General features: G+C 45.3%; 1 protein-coding gene and 1 long non-coding RNA gene across 2 annotated transcripts in view; one reads left to right on the forward strand and one right to left on the reverse strand.

Annotated features, from left to right (window-relative positions):
* GABBR2 (gamma-aminobutyric acid type B receptor subunit 2) overlaps nucleotides 1–21,860 on the forward strand; it is a 342,515-nt gene that overhangs the window by 119,445 nt on the left and 201,210 nt on the right. The window contains exon 3 of the mRNA XM_025888598.2: nucleotides 16,280–16,450. Within this exon, the coding sequence (XP_025744383.1) occupies nucleotides 16,280–16,450 (171 nt within the window). The remainder of the gene's footprint in view (nucleotides 1–16,279; nucleotides 16,451–21,860) is intronic.
* On the reverse strand, nucleotides 8,300–10,770 carry LOC141369970 (uncharacterized). Its single transcript, XR_012373578.1, has 3 exons — nucleotides 10,719–10,770; nucleotides 8,758–8,891; nucleotides 8,300–8,493 (listed from the first exon to the last, which is right to left on the reverse strand). It is a non-coding gene; the product is annotated as an uncharacterized lncRNA (long non-coding RNA).

The following is a 21,860-nucleotide window of genomic DNA, read 5'->3' on the forward strand; positions in this document are numbered from 1 at the left end:
TAATAGAACCTGGCCTACTTTAGTGTTGAATTATACAGAAGACTTTCGCTTTGGCTCTGTTTACCAAGAAAATTAAATAATTTATTATTTCCCTGATGCAGAGATTGAGCTTTATAAAGTGGGAAGTGCTCAACCTGAGACAATCCCGGGTTAGATGATTATTGAGACGTTATGCCCAGATGCCGACACAAGCATAGTGTTCTCGGATTTTCCCCAGGTTCCCACACGAGCTGCCATATAGCACTGTCCTGGTTACTTCTGAGATGGAATGTTGGCTTTGCATGTACTGGGAATGGCACCCTTGTTCATTCTGAGTGTCTTCTGAAACTCCAGGCCTGTTGCTAGAGTCATGGGGACATGGACCAGCCCTGGTCCAGCCCAGCAGCCCCCACTAGCAAAAAGGGATCTCTCCTGAATTCCCAGGTTGATCACCACTTCTTTGGGAAGCCTTTCCAGCCAGATCACGGCCTCCAGTGGACACATCTGTAACACCTATCTCCCTGCCTTGTCATCGAAGGTTCAATTTTCTGTTCAGCGTAGAGCTTACTTGGTAATTGTCAATCCCCTCCGTCAGGGGCAGCTTGGGGGGTGGGGGTGTGTGACCGCATCTCCCTTGTTGGCAGTTGGAACTCCAGAGCCCAACATATGGCCTGGAATCTAGGAGAACCTCCAGGAATCTTTGTTTTTGTTTGGTTTGGGGGTTCTGTCTTTCCGTCTCTCCTTTTTATGCAAGTAGCATTATGAATTCATGGATCTTTAAAAAATATATTAAATGGGCTGTATTCCAGTCAGTCCCAGACGTTATTTTTTAACACAGTGTTTTGGTGCTCGACTTAATATTTCTAACTTTCCTCTAAATTTTCTTCCAATTTTTTGGAAAATGTTCAAGCCTGCAAAAACGAAAAGGAAGTGCAGTGAACATCCCATACCCTTTGCGCAGGGACACCAGTTGTCCACGTTTTGCCATGTTGGTCTTCCTCTCCCTCTCTTTCCTCTGCCTCCCCCCCCACTCATTTTTTTGTCGAAGCCCTTGACGATAGTTTGCAGACATGACGACACCTCACCACTAAATATGTCAGCATGAATCTCCAAAGAACAATTATATCCTCTTATATCACCATAATATAATGATCACATCTACAAAATGAAGAGTGATACGATAATCTTAACTATTATGTGGCCCGTGCCCGTATTCAGATTTTCCCTTGTCCCCAGAATGTCCTTATTGCCATTTATTTGGGGGTGGGAGAGACCAATCAGGTAGCGGGCAGTCTTAAGTCCTGTCACGTGCTTAGTCTCCTTGAACCTACTACTTTTAATCCCCTACTTTTTTTTTGGCTTTTGGAACATTGACCTTTCTAAAAAACCCAAGCCAGTTGTTTTAGAAAATGTTCCCAAATCCCAAATCTGGATTTGTTTGATCATTTCTTCACAGCTAGGTTCCGGTTACCCAGTTTGGGCCAGAATGCTACCTTTTTTATATACCATGTGTTTCCCGCTGCTTTGAGTCAGGAGACCCACCTTTGAACCATTCTCGATGATGCTAAATTCGATGCGTTGGCTAAGGTGGCATCTGCTAGATTTATTGTAAAGATACCTCCTCCCCTTAAGTAATCTGTGGGGTGAAACTTCGAGGCTGATGTCCTGGTTCCCCACAATCTTTTACCAGATGGTTTGAGCATCAGTTGGTGGTCCTGGCTGAGCCATGTTACATCGGGGCTGCAAGATGGCCATTTTCTGACCCAACTCCCTCCCTCCTGCACTGAAGCTGGCATTCTCCTCTTCGGAAGAGCATTCCCTTCTTTGATGCTTTCTTTCCCTGAACCTGCCCCCTTCTCCCCCTCTCTGCCTTTTCCTCGATTTGTCTGGTCACTTAATATTTTACCTGCCTTAGCTTTGGAACCAGCCATTTCTCCAAGCATTCCTGATTCTTTCTGCTGGGGCGTCATTTTTAGGAACCAAGATCTGGGGGATAGCTCTGTTCGTTGCTACTGAGGTTCACTGCTTCTAGTTTTTTTTTTTTTTTTTTTCTGGTAGACTGAACTAGAAAATATACTTCTTAATGTTTTAAACAAAAACATTTAAATTTGAATATGATTCAAAGGAGATAATCACACCCATCTAGGACATTTTACAAGCCACCTGGCCTGGATTCTTCAGGAGGGTTAATGTTGTGGAAAACAGTAAGAACAACAACAGAAAGGCCAGGGACTGGTCTTAGATGAAAAGAGGTTATAAAAATATAGCGGCCAAATGGGAGGCACAAATGCTGATTAGATCCTGGTTTTTAACAACTGAACGGGCATTTTGGGGAAATTGAAGAAGTCAGTGTGGACTAACCATTGGATGGTACTGAATTGCTCTTCATTCTCGTAAACGTGATAATGACACTGTAATAATACCATAGGGGAATGTTCTTAGGGGGTGCCTTCTGGACTGATGGGAGTGAAGTGTCAAAGTTTATAATTTCAAATGAATCAGAAACAAAAACGTATGTGTGTGTGCATCTCTGTGTATGCGTGTATATGTGTGTATGTATATGTGTATCTATAGAGAGAGGAAAGCAGATGTGGAAAATACATGGTGAAGGGGGTATATGGTGTTCACTGTACTGTTCTTTCAACCTTTTTGTAGGTTTGAATAGTTTCACAGTCAAAAGCTGTGAGTGTGTATGTGTGGGTGGGGTGGGGGGTAGAGGACACTAGATGTCTCCTAGTCAGACGGCGAAGATGCATCCAGAAGTCTCTTTACAGATTTTTCTTTGTGTGATTGATATACTTGTAAGTGCCTTTGTTTTCACTTCTTAGGGATTGGTTTCTTTTAGTTAATTTTATTAATTTTATTTTTAAAACCTCTACAACTTTTAGACGATTCCACAGTCAAAAGTATGCAACAAGTAGAGAATTTCTGGACCCCATATAGCTTCCCTCTGTTCTGTTCCATGCCCTTCCTGTAGACAGCCATTTTTCATTTATCCCTCCAGTGTTTCTCATTCCAAATATACATAAATTTTTTTTTAGTCCTCTTTCTCTTTCTCACATGAAAGGGAGCATACCGCATATGCCATCCTGCACCTTGCATTTTTTCCCTTAATTTTCCCAGAGCTGTCTGTTTTGTCAGTCTATAAAGACATTCCTTACTTTTTTTACAGCTACATAGCACTTCTCGATGTGGATGGACTATAGTTTGGTCAGCCAGTCCTCCATCAATGGACATTTGCGTTGTTTCCGGTCTGTTGGAACAACCTGGGCCACGTTGTCATATGTGTGCCTGTGTGAATTGGGGCTGAGTTCCTGGAAGGGGGATTTGTGGGTCAAGGGAATGCATCTGTAATTTTTCTACAAGATAAGTATTTCCTGAATGAGTGAGAAAACTAATGAATGAACTTAAAGAGCAGAAAGTAAAAGGCTGATATCCAAATGGAGACATAAAACAGTTAGACTGAGTGTCTTGAAAGAGGCTGGTTTCAGGCCCCTCTCAGGAAGTCTCTAAGTGCAGCAGTGTTCATTCCCTCGCCGAAAGAATGAATTCCTCCTTGGTCTGTAAATCAAACACAGAATTGCTAAGTCATGAAAGGGTAGAGCTGAAATAAAGAGCCACCCAGTGCTATCTCCTTTATTTTAACAGTTAAGCAAGGAACCCCAGGCCCCAAAAGAGGAGGGGGCCGGGAGAAAGGTGGAGAAGAAACCCCCCATTCAGGTCAGTTCCATCCGATGCAGTAAGCAGTACATGGAATATCTGCTTTAGAATAAAACATACCTGTTTGTAGGTTCTACCAAGAGTCAAATGTGAAATTGCACTACCACGAGCCCCTGAGATAATACATAGAGAGCGCAGTGGTTCAGACCCCTGAGTGCTTTCTGTCCTAACGACATCGCCTTTCACAGAACTCTCTTAGTGTAAATGGATTTTGTTCACATCTTTTGTGTTATTCTAGGGCATTCAAATGTAGTCATGATGATAAATCGGATCGGGTGGAGGCTTTGGTTGTGTGCGTTCTGGCCGGTGATGTGGGTGGTCATGTTTGCTGAGGAGAGTCTGAGATTACATAATCCTGGTGTTGGTAGCATTCTGATTTGATTCTGAGCAGGCAGCATGGAGCAACAAATGAGGTTAGCCCGGCCCAGCTGTGGACTCGGGCTGTGAGCCTGGGCAAGTCCCTTGTCTGCTCTGGTCCCCCATGTGTAAAACGAGGAGTTAGACCAGTTCAGGATGGCAGATAAATGAATGACGTTGGTGCCCTTACCTCCCCATCCTGTGCTAATTGCAGGCATGACTAACTGATCCCCTCACGCTCTTCACCGACTTAAGCCACGTCTCTGGCCACCACGGTCAACCTGCTCGTGACGTCACATAGGCTCGCGCCTATTTACCGTCTCTGGCGTCGATGGTCACTTAGGATTACCAGATAGGATCCAGGTGCCCGGTTAAATTTAAATTTCAAGCAAATAAAGAATAATCTTTTAGCACCAGCATGTCCCCAGTATTCTAGCTATGGCAACCCTCTTAGGCCATTTCTACTTGTATGGTTATGTATCTTTTTTGAACGTAATTCATTTCTTTCATTTGAGAGGTCTGTCTATCCCCTTTGTGGCGCTTCTGATAGTGCTCCTTCTCCAGTGCCCAGATAAGAGTCTAGGTCATTCTGTATTATTTAAATTCATATTATGGCTTAATTTAATGGAAAGTGATGGAGATTTGGGTAGGAGATTTTTATTTCTGAGGACTGTATATTCTTGTAGGACTCCTTAAGGAACCTGCAATCCTTGGGTCTACCACTTGTATTGTTAACTGATTTAGGATTTTCCTTTAAATGCACTCATCCTTTTATTTAAATACCATGAATGAAAAATCAGTATCATTTTCTAAGAAGACGGTGTAAAAGTAGAAAAAGAGAAAGCATACCATATTAATCTGGGGCTGAACTAAAATCACTGGGTTTGCCATCAGCAGACACCAACTCGTACAAACCCCCTGCTGGTTTGGGAATCCCCTCCACAACCCTGTTAGACAGATGATTCTTGAGCATCTCCTTGAATACCTCCAGTGATGGAGAACTCAGTACTTTGAAAGATTCCGATTCCTTCTTGAATATCTCACTATTAAATATTTCTTCTGTATATTGATCCACCTCAGGCTCCCTGAGACAGTCATATATGGATCCTAGTTTTCTCTCTGGGAGAGACTAGGTTTCTCACACACTAAGTTTGCTCCCTTTGCATTCATTCATACATTCATTCATCAACAAATATTTGAATGCTTCTATGAAAGCTGCTAAGAGAACTGAGGGATAGCAGGGAAGGCTCCCTGGAGGAGGTGGCCATGAGCAGGCCTAGACGGATGAGTAGGAGCTGGCTGTGAAGAAATGGGAGGATCCAACAGATAGAAAGGCTACATCCTCTTTCACTGCAAGCATCGAGGTGGGCCCCAGCACACCTTTCTCCCCCTATAGATGTGATTGCAACCTATCCACTAATTAGAGGTGCTAAATTGACATGAAGAGACATGATTTTTGCAGTGTGGTAATTAAAAGGCTGTTGGCTTCACAGCTGCGATCACACGAGAGCACTTCTTACCCATAAAGACATCAGCTGAAAGCAAAGTGCAAAGGAGCTGAGGAAGCCAAAGAGGATTCTAATGTAATTTGCTAATTTCCTACATTTGTCACCTGTACAGCTGCGAGGGGGAAAACGGAACATTTTACCAGAAGTTTAAGAGAAAATTAAAGACATACATCCTAATTGTACACAATTAGACAAGGAATATAATCATCATTATTATTTTTAAATTAACAAGCCATTTCAAATTCACTCGATTAGGATTTAGAAGGCCTGATTGATTTAGAATTATGTCTCTGCCTGGTGGCTGCCACGTCGCAGCGAGCAAACCCTTTCATTCACCCAAGCATCTCATCTGTGAAATGGGTATACTCCTCTCCACTCCGCCCTCCTTGGGGTTGAGGTACTACCGAGGGGAAAAGCTCTGTGAGTTAGGAGGCCTTTCATAAGGGTAAGAAACACCCTCTAATCCCCATAACGTCTGAGTCTAGAAGTCGTGATCTGACATTAACCACCATTCTCCTCGGATCCGGAGACGGGAGCGGGGTGGGGTATGTCAGCCTGCATTACAGAGAAGGGGACAGACCCCAAACAGTGGAGGAGGGTCCCTGAGTTGCATAGTGGGCAGTGGAGTGGGCATTCCGACCCAGCCCACCCACACTGAGGCCCTGAATCCCTACCTTATGGGCCATACTGCTTTCTCAGTACTGTCTTGGTTTGGGTGTTTCTCTGTTTTACTCCCATTTCTGACTTAAATAAAAGGGAAAGAAAGGATTCGAGGAACTAATATTTGTTTTCCAACCTTCTTTATGTAAAATAATGAGAGAAATGCTGGGGCAGGGAAGGAATACGTAAAAATCACACAAGGTCCTATCTAAAAGAGCAAAAAAGTAAATTACTTTACAATTTAATATTTACAAATAAATAAAAGCTATTTCTTAACCTGGGTGATGGGCAGTTGGATATTGGTTTTGTTATTACTCCTTAAACTGAACATATGTATTTTATACACTTACACGGTTAGACGTAGCTTATATATCATGATAAAAGTTTAAAAAGAAAAATATGAAGAATTTTCTCTTAAATAAAAAATATATATATACACACATATGAGTTTTGTTTCATATAATTGAACTGGATCACCCTAGGGAATCAAAAGCATAGTAAGCCAGTGATTCAGTATTATTGTTGTTTCTTTTAAGCAGATTTTATTTTATTTTTCTCCTTTCTTTTAAATCGCCCTAGTTGCTTTCTCATCTTCTACCGGGTGCCTCCCTAAGAAACAGCTTTGAATATTGGAAAGAGAACTGCGTGCCAAAAACGAAAGTCCCAAGTTCAAGCCCTAGCCTTGCTACTTGCTAAAGCACAGCTTTGAGCAAGTCACTTAACCTCTCTGAGTTTCAGTCTTCTTATTTATAGAATGAGAGTCATAATGTCTACTCTACCAACATGGTGGGTTTTTGTGAAGATCAAAGTTAGACTAAAGAAGTAAATGTGTTTTAGAAGCTGTTAATTACAGAGAGGAAGCATAGCAGTCTGTGGAATGAGCAAAGGCTCATGCAGTCTTCCTGCTCTGCCTGTTGCTTGCTGTGTGACCAAGTGCAAGTGACTCAACCTCTCTGAGCCTCAGTCTCTTCATCTGAAAAGTGCAGATCATAATAGTGTCTACCTCGTAGTGTTGTTTTGCTCATTAAATGAAAAAGTGAATGCTGAGCCCTTAATGCAGCGTTTGCCCCATGGTAGGTGCTCATCATGCAATAAGGAGTCAGATTATCTGAGCTCAAATCCCAGCTCTGCCCCTTACCAGCTGCATGGTCTCAGGCAGGTCACTATACCTCCCTGAGCCTCAGTTAGTCCAGGAGGAACAAACACATGATGCCTCCTCTGCCTCCCTCACACACGGTTCCGAGCTCCCCAGAAGACTATGGCACGGAGGTGGGTGGTGAAACCTGAGCAGCTGTGCACCTCTCAGGCAGTAGAAACTAACGCTCACCAGCAGGAAGGAGAAGCCATTATTCCTCAAGTGGTTCCAGCCCGGGACCTCGGACTAAAAAGGTGTCCAACCTTAGAGCAAGTCTCTGCATGATGCCCCAGCAGGCCTTTCGTGGGAATGGGGCTTCAGGAACTCACCCCAACACCAGGCATTCCTTTCTCCTCGTTAACTCGGGAAATGCTTTGCAGCCACTCCACATCCCATTAATCTCACGGGCATCCATGGAGAGGCACTCTGTGTCCAAACAGTTTTTCGCCAGGGCTCGGGTGCTGCAGCGACCTGGCGCAGACCTGAAGCGGGCCTGAGTTCCCAATGCACCCAGCCCAGTGCCTTTGTATACATCCTGGCACTGGCCACAAACAGGGTTTTGTCAGAAGCTTCCTGAGAAAGTTGCATTCCATTCATCTCAGCTGAAAGGGACCCGAGATGACAAATACTTCCCTCATTTAATTACAGAAACAGTCAGCAAACCCATGGAACAAGATTAAACCGAGCAGAGAGCAAGGCTCCATCATATTCTGCCCCCCTTGCTTCTGGCCCGAGTCTCTCACCTAGGATTTCGCAACGAGGGCCGCTCTTGGTCGTACTCTCCACCTGAAAAATGCCGTCTCTCTGCAGAAAAGTTAAACTCAGAGGCCCCAAACCAGGGAAAGAATGAATTGCGTTTAGGCAAGAATTCATCAGTGGCTTGGAATTTAATAAAGATCCCGAAGTTGGGAGGTGTATTTACATTTTTCATCTGGGCTTACATCTGCAAAGTGAAGTGAGACACAAAGGCAATTATCTGAATAAATCAGAGCAAATGAAACACATACCCACACAAAGCCAACAGACTTCTTCATCATTTTCCTCAATTGCTGGAGAGAAAAGCAGAATTGTGTGGTTACAAGGAACCTTTGAAATCCTTCGTCCATCATATTCAGAGGTGAGAAAAACGGACACCTAGAAGAAATGATGTCCTGTTCTCACAGTCATAGAGACAGGGTTAAATATGAGACAGCCTCAGTCTCCCAACTCCCCAAAGTGGCCTTGTAGTGGCCTCAGCCTAATATTAAAGTGACTTGTGGTTCCATAAGCAGACCCACAAAATATTTCGTGCCAGGCTGGAGGTCCCCTCCTGGAGAGAGATGCTAACAGCTCTCTCCCCATCTCACTCTGCTGGTTAAGGTGAGTCCCCCAGAATCTCCCAGGACCAGCCATGCCCACCAGGGGAACTTGCTATGTGTGAGAGATTCTGGAAGCCTTGGAATCAGCTGCCTCGCCCCTGTGCTACGGGGTCTCCGAAGAAGGAGCAAGTCCCGGATCATTGCCCCATCTCAGCTGGGACTGGCCGTTCAGAGCTGGTTGAAGAAAGAGAACGAGATATGAAGTTAAAAGGCCAGTTCCATCATTCCTGTACTGACCTCGCACAACTGCGTCGCCTTTCTTTTCCATGGTTTCTTCAGCTGTAAAATGGATGGTGATTCCTACCCCATAGAACTGAGGGGCCCTAAGACCAACTGATATTCTAGATGTTCGGCGGCTTCAATGATTTAAAATAGATGGAGCTAGATTGATAAAATCCTATGAAACTTTGCCTCCTGGCACTCTGAACAGTGCCTCATTAAGACAATAATTGTTCTGAAAAAGAATAGACTTTTCCCTCTCTCTCCCACAATCTGAGTTAGAGACCCAGGGCTTTACCAACCAGATATTGGACAGCTACACCTCTACTCACAGTTGCTGACCTTTGAAGCAACCAAGATGCTTTCTTCTCTTCTCTTCTCATTTTCATCTCTCTTTGTAAATTCAAACAGACCTATAAATTCCTAGGAAAAGCTGAATAGGAAGACGACAGGAGGACACTAGGAGTGCGTTGCATCCTGGGAAGCCGAAACCTCTTAAGTAAAATTTTATGGGCAAGAAAGAAAATCCCTGGCAGCAGTGCATGATGGAAATATAATGTACTGTGTTGATTAAGAGCATCAGAAAATTAGGCACTGAGGGCAAAGATGTCACTCATTAGTGTAGAACAGCAAAAAGAGAGTCTCCTGGATGCTAATGACTGTGCTCAAATACTTATTTCCCATTTTTCTGGGAAAAATATTCAATTATAGTGTAAAAAGACAGAAAATGGGGCCACGGCAGTCCATGTGTTGTGTTATTTGATAAGCCATGTCTGAAAAGGCCTGCCTTGCTTTTGACAGTGAGTACACTGGAAACAGCTAACATTCAGCCTTTGAAAAAGTATTGCAAAAATAATCAAAGGTGCATCATACCCAGAAGAAGCAGAGGAAGAGTCCACCTCTGAAAATGATCTATTTCAGAATAAAGAAGAAAACTTCAGAAAAACATTTAGCATCCTCAATCATATGCAGAAAAAACAGGGTTTCCACGAACTAGCCTGAGATAAGACAACAGGATAAAAAAGGAGTGTGATCCTAAACAACTTTTAGGAAATGGAAAATCTCAATAACATCATAAAAATATGTTAGAGACAGTCAAACTTAAAAGTGAGGCTGTTGAAAAGCAGATCAACAAACTCATAGAACAAAGAACCTGAAAGGCTAAATTGCTTATGTACAGCTAGTCAACCACATTACAGTCAAAGGGCTGCAAAGTCAAATAATAATGAAGTGCCACCACATCCCAGGAGGGTTAACAGAAGGAGGAAAGCAGATCATACCAATTATTGGCCAGGATATGAGGAAACAAGAACCCTTGTGCCCTGCTGCTGGGACTGTGGATAACCCAGCCACTTGACCAGAAATTAGTGAAACTAAATATGCACAAACCCCATAATAAAAGATATGGAATAAAATGAGATGCTCTTGTGGGATGTAGAAGACAAGAACAAAGAGATAAAATCATGGAAAGAAAGAAGCTCAATATGGAATAGAAGAATGAAAAGACAACATCTAAATGATGAGGCTTTCTTAGAGGAAAGACAAGAATATATATGAATATAATATGATCAATATACTATTACATATAATACTACATTTATCTTGTATATACATATGTATTTTTTCTGAGTTGAAAACTTATATGTATAGATTGAAGGACTCCCAGTGTCTCAGATAAAAATCAAGAGTGCCACACCAAGATCTATCTTGGCAAATTTTTGGAAATCTAAGAATAAAGAAAACAACCTTCGGGGACCCAGGCAGAGGACACCAGATACCTACAAATGAGCAAGAGTCAAACTAGCCCCATATTTCTCCTCTGCATCACTTTGGAGTTTCAAAGGGGAGAAGTGTAGCCCAAGAATTTTAGACCCAGCTAAATTCTACCATTGTCAAGGCAACAGACGGTCATCCTCAATAAGATTTCAACCACTTGCCCTTCTTCAGAATATTAAAGGATACTCCCGCAGTTTGAGACAAGAAGCAAGATTAATATATCCAGAATGGAGAAGAGTAGACTGAGTACTAAAGAGAACAAGAGGAAATAAATAGGAAGCGTCCAGAGAGAGTAGGACTGCTGGGGCGCCTGGATGGCTTAGTCAGTTGAGAATCTGACTTGATTTCTACTCGGGTCATGATCTCAGGGTTGTGAGATGGAGCCCCGTGTTGAGCTATGTGCTGGGCATGGATCCTGCTTAAGATTTTCTCTCTCTCTCTCTCCCTCTGCCCCTCCCCACTGCCTCCCCCTCCCCCCCTTAAAAAAAAAGAGTAAGATTGCCAACAAGATAAGTGCAAGATCAAGTACTTATTACAGCAATAAGCTTACATGTTTTAAAATCCATGGGCTCTTTTCAAGAAATACACTTTAAAACAATCTTAATAGAATGCAAATAAAAGGAGGGTCAGGTCTATGACAGGCAAGTACAAGCAGAAATAAAGTAAGGGTTTCAATATTAATATCAAGCATGATATAATATAAAGCAAAAAGTAATAAAATGACCAAAAAAGTAATAAAATGACAGAGGGTTTTATTTTACCTTGATAAATATTTTAATTCTCAGTTCATGTAATGATTATTAAGTACCTGCTATTGGCACCAGGCAAGGGTATACACTGCTAAAAAATAAAGATATAACTGTAATGAACATTTATGCTCAAAACAACATAAAATCAAAGCAGATAAAACAAAAACTGTTGAAATAGATGGAGAAATTGTCTGAGACGATAGAGAAAAATTTAACAAGTCTTCCAGTCTTTGACAGATCAAGTAAACAGAAATACAGAGCATGTGGTACTAAGTTACTTTGGTTGATTATCTGTTATACATAAGAAATCTGATAAAGACTCTTACAGCTGTTATACATAAGAAATCTGATAAAGACTCTTACAGCTTACAACTTGAGACTGCCTTCTCTTTTCCAGCCACCATGGAACTTTTACAAAAATTGATTGTAGAATAAGCCACAAAGAAAATCTCAATAAATTCCAAAAGCAGACCCTATACATGCCAAATTCTTAAAACAATGCAATAAACCAGAAATGATAACAAAACTATAAAATAAATTTAAAAGTACTCTCTGAAATAAATCCTTGGTTAGGGATTAACTCAGAGCCTCAGTAACTCAGAGCCTCAATCATAGTGTGTTTGGAAATGAACTTGGTGGTGTGAAAACAGGAAGAAGAGCCCAGAAAGTTGGGCATTGCAGTTAGGGCCATGAAGCAGCAGGCCTGGTGTTTCCAGACACTGAGTGCCTGGGCCAGGGAGGAAGACCTAGCAAGCACATAGGATGCAGGTGGGCAGTCTTCAAGGGGAGAAAGGACACAGGTGTTGGAGTCCTGTAGACCCAGATTGGAGTCCTTCTTCTACCTCTTGTTGGCTATAGCGGATATCTCGATGTCTCCCATTTCTAGGTTTTAGCCTGCTTATTCAGAACTAGGGATGTTGAGCTCTATTTGTGGTTCTCAACCCTCCCTGGGTTTCATAATCACCTGCGAAGTTATTTAATAATAATGAGACCTTGGCTCTAGACGCAGAGACTCTGATTTGGTTGATTAAGTTGGTGGGACCAAGGCATCGTATTTTTTTTCAAAGATTTATTCATTTATTTGACACAGAGAGAGAGACAGTGAGAGAGGGAACACAAGCAAGGGGAGTGGGAGAGGGAGAAGCAGGCTTCCCGCCGAGCAGGGAGCCTGTTGTGGGGCTCGATCCCAGGACCCTGGGGTCATGACCCGAGCTGAAGGCAGACGCTTAATGACTGAGCCACCCAGGCGCCCCAAAGGCATTGTATTTTTTTTTTAAATCTCCCCAAGTGATTCCACCTTGCAGCCAGGGTAGACAACCCCAGAGCTAGATGACTTCTCAGGTTCCTCCTAGACACCTGCAGCCTTTGCCCGGAGAAGAAAGTTTTAGGAGGCTAAAGCCAGAGCACGGTAATGGAGAGCAATCTAATCAGAGTGAGCATTATCTCAAATGGGGCAGAAAATGCTGGTGCCAGTGTATATTTTGCACCCAACATGATTTAGACCGGGGGCATAGAATGCACTCCAAACCCATTGTAAACACAATGGGCCATTTATTCACTGAACAGTAACCACTGTAATTACCTACAGGGCAAACATATGAGGTTGCTCAAGCAACAATTAATTGTGGACCTGGAGTTGATGGGACAATAGTGATAAAGTATCAACCAGAGTGTGATTCAGAAATCACATCAGAAAACCAATATTTCCCAAATTGTGTTAGATAAGCATTTGGGGGGATGTGACGGCACATATACCATCCCAGGTCCTGAAAGAGTTACTCCCTGATTTTTCTAATAGCTCCCTCTTACACTGGTGTCCGTAGGAGGCTTGAAGTCTTGTTTTAATTTTGAGAGAAGAGTCGCAGACACTATATTCAAGGGGACTGTAGAGAGCATCTATTTCTTGTCCTCATTCTGGGACCCCAACAGCACTTGCAGGCAGGGGTGCTGACCTTGTTCAGATTATAGGACCCTCTTGATGAACCTGATGGAAACTGTGGATCCTCTTTTCAGAAAAATGGGCATGCCTATAGGCGCATACCTTCACACAACATTTTCATATAATTTTTGAGGAGCTTACAGACACCTTGGAGCTCCTCTGTATTCTCACTAGGTCATGGTCCAGCCTCCTTTTGCATACCTCCAGACACAGGGATCTCACTACTTGCAACGCGGGGCAACTCTGAATGCCAGCATTCTTCAGTGTGTCCAGTTGAGATTTGCCTCTCTGTGTGTTCTTCTTCCCATTGGTCCTTCTTCTACTCAGAATTTTTCTAAACAGTCATCCTACCCTTGACCTTTAGCAGGCTTGGGATGATGTCCCTCTCTCTATGAGGACCTTAGAAGCTGGTCCCTACAGGTACTCTCTAGCTCCAAGGGACAGCTGATGGGATATTTTGTGTTCATTTCCAACCGATGGGATGTAGTGAGGTTGCTGATTGGACACAAGAGATGCAGGGGTCCTAGGTATTGGCTGTCTACCCTCTGAGCCAGACCAGGAAGAGGGATAAGATCTCTGTTACCTCACTCTGTGGAAGTCTTAGGGAGGAAAAGAAGGAACGCTTCCTCAGGTGACAAGAGAGGCAGTAAAAAGTATCTTCAGCTGGAGCCTGAGGGCACCTGGATATTTGTTCTCTGGATGCTGAAATTGGGCTCTGGGATGTATTAGGTCTAGAGCTGCTGCTGGGACCGCGTGGGCTCCGGGAGAAAGCTGGTGGCGACAGAGTGAGCTCGCTTCCACTGTGCCGTCTCTGGGCCAAGGGTTTACATGAAACAAAAGAAGGAGGGAGGGAGGTTGGGAGGAAGGAAGAGAGGAACAGAGGGAAGGAGGGAGGGGGGATGACCGACTGAGAGAAACCATGCAGGAATTATTTAATAGTCTCAGAGGGGGAAAGGCCTTTCTAAATATGACACAAAACCCGAGGACATAAAAGGGAAAAAATTGATAAATTCAACCACATTAAAAAAAAAAAGGTCTCTATGGCAGAAGACACTATAAGAAAAATGAAATGAAAAACTGCAAACTAGGAGGGAAATGAGCAACTTCTATTGCAAAGGGCTAGTTTCATCAATATAAAAGATCACTTCTACCAACTGATAAGAAAAAGACTAAGAGTCATATTGGAAAACAGGTAAAGGATGGGAACGGTTTCCAGAACAAACTGCAAATTGCTCTTGAGCATAGGAAGTTGTACTCATAGGAAGTTGTAACCTTGCTTATAGTAAGGTAAATGCAAATTAGAAGTCCAATAAGATATCATATTTTCACCGGCACACAGCAAAGATCAAAAAGTGTGATAAAGCATCTCCTGTGGGTGAGGCCGGGGCACAGGGAGAGCAGAGATCAGAGGAAATGCTACGGAGGAGATGACATTTAAGCTGGGCCTTGGAGGACAGATAATTAAAATCCAATTTAGCAACTTACTGGCACTTAAAAGAAAGAGAAGAAATAATGATGGGGAAAATAGACAGATTTGACTACTGAGTGTAAATTAAAACACACATACACAATGTAAAAGCAAACAAACTGGAATACTTGCAGTAACTGCAATAGTCTGAGTTTGGATGCTGTTCATTAGGCTCAGTAAGAAAAGCATTAGAATACCACTCAAAAATAAACAAAGGACATGACAGAGCAACTCCCAAAATAGAACATACTACTAGTTAACGGTCCCATGGAAATAAGCTCAACATTATGCATAACCCATGAATGCAATATGATTCATTTTTTTAGTGATAAACCATTATAAGATTATATAGAAAAATGTTTTATTTCTCTCTGTTGGTAACTAGTGAAATTGGCCCTCTAATTATACCTGGCTAGTGGGGGTGTAAATTGACATAATTTGGGGGGGAAATAAGTATTAAGTCTTTAAAAGCTCATCTCCTTTATGTGGGAAATTTTATATCATGGGCTCTATCCTACAGAAATAGCCTAAAATGTGGAAAAAGGATGCTCTGCACAAAGATGCTTGTAGAATAACATGACAATAATGACAAATTGCAAACAGTCTAAATGCCCCCAAATGAGAGATGATTCAGTAAATTATGGTATGTTCATATGCTGGAGTATTATGCAGCTATTAAAGTGTTTGCAAGGAGTTTCTTTTTAACAAGATGGTTTCAAGGCTTGTGGGATAATATTAAGGGAGGGGTTCAATTGTGTACATAGAATGATCTCAAGAATCTCTTTTTTAAAAAATTACTGTGCATGGAAAAAGGACCAGAAGGAAATAAACTACATTAATGGTGGTTCATTGGCGAGAAGTAAATTATTGGTCCACGTTTTTCCTTCTTTCTCCTTCTTTTGCATTTTTTAAAACCTCTTCAATTATAATGTATCACTTTCACAACAAAAGGGCTTAAAAAATGTCTAGCCCAGGGCGCCTGGGTGGCTTCAGCTGGTTAAGCAACTGCCTTCGGCTCAGGTCATGATCTCCGGGTCCTGGGATCGAGCCCCGCATCGGGCTCCTTGCTCAGTTGGGAGCCTGCTTCTCCCTCTGCCTGCCGCTCCCCCTGCTTGTGCTCTCTCTCTCTGGCAGAGAGAGCAGGGGGAGCGGGAGAGGGAGAAGCAGGCTCCCAACTGAGCAAGGAGCCCGATGCGGGGCTCGATCCCAGGACCCCGAGATCATGACCTGAGCCAAAGGCAGATGCTTAATAACTGAGCCACCCAGGCACCCCTAAAAATAAAATCTTTAAAAAATGTCTTGCCCCATGTGTTTGTACCCCACGTCAGGCTTAGGGACTCTGTTCCAAAGGTTCTGGGCACACAGCTGTGAAGCGCACCAATAAAGGTGATGTCTCTTTTGTGTTTTCCAGCTTTCCTTTGCTGCGACCACGCCCGTCCTAGCTGATAAGAAAAAATACCCTTATTTCTTTCGGACTGTCCCATCAGATAATGCGGTGAATCCAGCCATCCTGAAGTTGCTCAAGCATTACCAGTGGAAGCGAGTGGGCACGCTGACCCAAGACGTGCAGAGGTTCTCTGAGGTATGTGTGCCGAGAGGGCCGATCCACACCTGCCTGTCAGCTGTTGTCTCCTGCCAGGGGGCAGTATGGCTTCATCAGGGACGCATAATGTCGCAGGACCTTTAAGCACGCTTTTAGGAGCAGGCTCAGAGCTGAAACACCACGGACAAGATAGAGCTGGTGGCTGAGGAATTTGGGCACGGGACAGGTGAACACGTCCATCCCAGATAGCTCAGGAGCGACACCTTCCCTCTGTCATGCCTCTCGGCTAAATCCTGCGGCTCATTCCCTGACTGCCCCTGTAGGTTTGCTGTCCTTATTACGGATGCCGAGTGACCGCCTAAAATCACAATGTGCCACCAAAAGTGTCTCTACTGTGAGGGGAGTTTGGGGAGGGACTGGCTTGGAACGAAGCCTCACCCTGGATTAGTGGGTTTGTTTGGGGTTTTATTTGGTGGTTTATTTTAATGGTTTACATGCATACATCATATGTGGTGTTTCAGGGTTTTGTTTTGTTTTTGGCAAAAAAGAAAAAAAGTTGAATATAGATAGTAAAATAATAAAAGTGTTGTTTTGCTCGATCCCCCTAAAACCCGCTTTCTCTCCCAAGTGAACCCCTGATTTCAGTTCATTGTTCATCTGCCCAGAACTTTTTCTGCGTATTTGTTTAAACCCAAATGACTTCATACTATGTAAGTTGGTTTTCTCACTTTACTATGGATCTTAGAGATCTTGATAGACCACATTCCTATTAGTGGGTCATGGTATTCTGTCAGATGGATAAGTGGTAATTTACTGAAAGTGTACAGCTTTTTGATACCATAGCCAGCATCTCCCTGCCTCGGTGTGCGTCTTCTCAGTAGATTTCTAGAAGTGAAATTATTGGGTCATTTAAAATACTGCAACAAATTGAGTCCTAGGCTTTTCTGAGTCCCAGTCCCACCAACAGTGTTTGAAAATCCCCCCTTTCCACACTTCTTTACTAACAGTGGATATTAGCAATGTTTAAAAAGTTTTCCCTATTTGGATGAGTGCAAAATGATCTCTCGCCTTTCCCCCTCCGTTCCCCGCCCCCCCATTCTCCCTGGAGCTCCTACTTTCCTTTTTTCTCCCACGTGTGCTCTGGCTACTCGGAGCATCCCAGCAAGGCAGGCCATTCCATATGTGCTCAGCAGCCCAAGAGAAAACACTGTGAGCCGCGTGGGGAGACAATGTGGGAGTCAGGTGTCCGGGTGGACCTCAGTGGGAGGAGTCTCGGAGGACTCGCCCCTTGTGCAGCAGGAGGGCGTGTGTCCAGGCAGGTGGGTGCAGAGCAGGGTGGGGAGTCACCACACCTCTTTCCACTGCAGCTCCACGCTTATCTCCGAGGCTCTGCCCCACCTCTCCCGTGGGAAGGAGAGCCCGCTCCATGCATTGGCTGTTTGCCCTTGGAGAAGTCACCTCACTTCTCTGAGCTGTGGTTTCCTCCCCTGTAAAATGGGGACAGTGGCCCTTCCCATGCCTTCCCTGCAGTTCTTGCCAAAATCAGTCACGGATTTGAGAGAGCTTTGTAAACTGTAAAGTTCACGCACGGAGAGGGATGTTTGGGAGGTGCTTGAAAAGCAGAAGTGTTTGGCCCCACGGTCTGTGGCCGTCCAAACAAGGCAGGCTTTTCGCAGGCAAGGCTGGTGGTCGTCTTCCCACCTCTCTTTCTCAGTCCCTAGGGAGAGGCATAAAGCCACGTGGACCTGCAGTGGCTGTGACTCATTGCCAAACCCTGCAGCGGCTTTGGCGGGAAGACTGTCTTCTTTACAGCAGTGACCGATGCTCTAAAATGAGTGTCAGACAGGCTGATGGGGAGGGTGGGGACGCACAGTCCTGTGGCCCCATTGACACCGGACGCGGCAGCGATTTTGGAGAGATCTGCTTGGGCCATTAGGGATAGCTCCCCCAACCTCCTCCTTGTATAGAAGTGAAAACCAAGGGCCAGAGAGGGGAAGGGACAGAGTTCTGGGTTTCCAAGCACCTCTGAAGTCATGAAAGATTGTTCACAGAAAAGTCGGGACCGAATCTCGGGATCCCGACTCCCAGTGCAGGTTTCCCCTTGCTCCTTCTGTACATCTAGAACGTCCTGTTGTCACATGGGAACTGCTTGTAACTTTGGAGGTTGAAATACCCCAAAGCCTTGGTTTAAAGAAGATAAGTTGTTTGTCCAGTCTTGGTTGATGTTTTATAGATTCCCAGACACTCTCACAGCCAGCAGCCCGGTAGGGAGGGGTTCTGCTCGCATTTTACAGATAAGGAAACTGCAGTTTGCAGAGGACGATGGGCCCCCTCCTCCGGGGCACATGCCGATAAAGGGCCCGCTGCCCGCCTGACCCTCCACTGCCTTCTCTGTTATGCTGTCCTTGCTGGGGTCGAGTATTGACGGTCTGGGACCACATCTCCACCCCTACACGGCTGTGTTAGGGCCCTCAGCTGTGGTTTCAGGGCATCTCAGCAGGAAACCTCTTCTCTCAGGACAGGATGTTGCTTGGTGGTGTTGCTGGCAAGGACCCCTCTTGATTTAAATCTCGCAGCCCAGCTGACTCCTTTGTGTGCCCAAGGGTTTTGGCACCCCTCTCCCGATGTCTGGGCTGCATTGCTGGCCTGCAGGCTCTGGAAGCTGGCCAGGGGCTAACAGCTTTTCATGAGTGCGAGGGAAACTGGATTCCTTTTATGAAATTGGTCGATCAGCAGCGTCATGCACTTCTGTTCTGAACTGGTGCACTGGAAGGATCGTCAAATGAAAGCAATCCTAAAGTTGGAGGGGGCTGGGACGGGGGGGAGAAGCTTAATCCCAGAAGCTCATTACATTGGGACTGAAAGGCGTGCAGGGCTGAGAGCCATCCTACCTCTGGGCCGGCTGACCCTGTGGATGGGGGGCCATCCCACCTAGTGTATGGTGCCCAGAGGCTGCCTGGGGCTTGGATCAGATGGGCCGGTCTCTAGATCTCACTTTGCCAAGCAAGGGCTGTGTGGGCCCAGACAATTTCCTTCACCTTGTTGACTCGGATGTATAGGATCTAGAGCTGCTGCTGAGACAAACAAGGGTCCCTAGTGAACACCGGCAGCTGAAAAGGTAGAACTTGCTTCAGCCCTGCCCTCTCTGGAGCCAAGATTTAAATGAGTTAAGAAAGAGGGAAGAACTTGGTATCAAGCAGGCAGATCTCCAGGCCCAGCTCTGCCAGGCAAGGACTGTGTGGCCACGAGCAATACACTTCAGCTCAGTGTGATCTAGTCCCCTTTGTGTAAAATGGGGATATTTATCCCGACCTCACAGGGACTTGGAGATGAGAGAGTTAGAACGAGAAAATGAAAGACCTCCACATAGTAAGTGCTCATTAAATGGACATCCTCTACTCCACTGATGCCTGGGACAAACTCTAGGAATGCGTATCCCTTTACTCAAAGAATAATAATGTGGTCTCCGGTGTGTCAGGGTGTGTGATGGGCACGGGCCCTGTGCTGTGGAGGGCCAGGGAAGAATGGACGTGGCCTTGGGGTCAGTGGGTGTCAGGCCTCCTTTGCTGGGTTCTCGACTCTGGCTGCTCGTTGGGACTCACCGGGGAATTTTTTTTTTTAATATGTTGGGTTCCCTCTCTGCCCCCACTTTTAACAGCTTTACTGGGATATAATTTGTATACCGTGCAGTTCACCCATTGTTGGTGTACAGTTCAGTTATTTTCAGTAAATTGATATGGTTATGCAGCCGTCACCACAACCCGGTGTTAGAACACGCCCATCACTCCACAAATTCCTTTGTGCTCCCTTGTAGTCAGGCCCACCCCCAGCCCCAGGGTCGTTTACTTGCTCCCTACTTTTGCCTGTTTTGGAAATTTCATATACGTAGAATTATATAACATGTACTTTCCTGTGTCTCACTTCTTTCATTTCACGTAATGTTTTTGAGGTTCATCCGTGGAACCTGTAGGAGTAGCTTGTTTCTTCGTTCAACGGGGTGGTATTGCCCTGTGTGGATAGGGCACATTTTAGAATCACCTGGGGAGCTTTTAAAAGCCTGATGCCCAGGTCACCCCTCAGAACAATCTTGTTACATCTGATGACCTCGGCATTACGCCCTGTGTGAGCCGTGCAGGTGGTTTCAATGAGCCCTCAGTGTGCACCTAGTTCCCAGTTGGCCCAGTCAGGAATTCAGGGTGGGAAATGGCGCCCTCTTGTGGTGGGGACCATTGCTGTCAGATTAGCCCCAGTCTACGCAGGTGTGGTGACCGTGAGCAGGTGGTGGTGCAGCAGGGTGGAGAAGGTGGAGGGTGGCCGTGGCCCAGCACCGGGGCTCTGCCAGGTGGAAGACAACGGTGGGGGCGGGTGATGAAGATGGAGGGTGCTGCTGAGTGGGTGCTTCCCCGGGCCCGGGATGGAGAGAGATGAGCAGACAGATGGCCCGTGGGCTTGGAGGAAGTGGAGCTCTGGAAGTCTCTGGGAAGCTTGAGGGAGCTGGGAGGGGGGAGGCGTGGTCAGAACTGGAGGAAGGATGTCGGGATTGAGGGGCCAGGTGCTGGCTCTGTGTGAGCGGCTCAAGTGGATTGGAGGTAGGTGTCACTGGAGCTGGGGACGAGGAGGTGAGAGACCAGAGTGCTGCGTGACATCCATATGGGCGTGGCAGGCACAGGATGGAGGCAGGGTTTGGAGTAGAGATGAAGGCAGTGAGCAGGGCTGCCTGGGCAACCAGCAGACAGTAGCAGGGGTATTCGGGCCTCTCCCCCGAAGTGCCAGGCCCTGTGGTCTACGGAACTACCTTCACCAAGTTATTTGTTAGGTTCCCAATTCCATGACGCAACTAGCCAGCTAAGCACTCTTAGACGAATCAGTCTCTCCAGGCCTCAGTTTCCCCTTCTAGAGGTCAGGGAGTGAGGCCAGTTGACCTCAAGGACCTCTCTGAGCTCAAAGATTTGTCATGAGGGCCTAGGGAGGTCTGGTCTTTGACCCTGTTCCTGCCACTCCCAGGGCTGTGGCCATGAGAATTACTTTGCCTCTTTGTGCCTCAATTCCTTCATCTTGAAAATGGGGCTCATAACAACAGTACCTAACTCTTCGGGTGGTGGTGGCGATTAACTGTGTTTAGAAACTTAAAGTGCTGAGAGAAGTGCCTGGCTCATAAGAAGCATCCTGCAAAGGTGGCTGTTATTTTTATGATCATCTCGAATCTGGCTCCATAGCCTGTGGCTGCCCCCGCTCAGGAGCCCAGCTGTGTGGCTGCCCTTCCTGCATGCCCTCCAGGCAGGCTCTGAGGCTCCCTGCCCTGCTGCTGGTCCTCAGTGATTTCAGGGCTTCTGGGGCTGACCTTTCCATACCAGAGACCTCCCCCAAGTGGTGGGTTCCTCCAAGGCCCTTGATCTGTCCAGCACCGAAAGGGCACCATCTGCAGAGTTCCTCCTCTTGAAAGCACCAG

Source organism: Callorhinus ursinus, unplaced genomic scaffold, assembly GCF_003265705.2.
Source record: "Callorhinus ursinus isolate GAN/ISIS: 27379988/994484 unplaced genomic scaffold, GSC_fseal_2.0 scaffold24, whole genome shotgun sequence".
Classification (NCBI taxonomy): domain Eukaryota; kingdom Metazoa; phylum Chordata; class Mammalia; order Carnivora; family Otariidae; genus Callorhinus; species Callorhinus ursinus.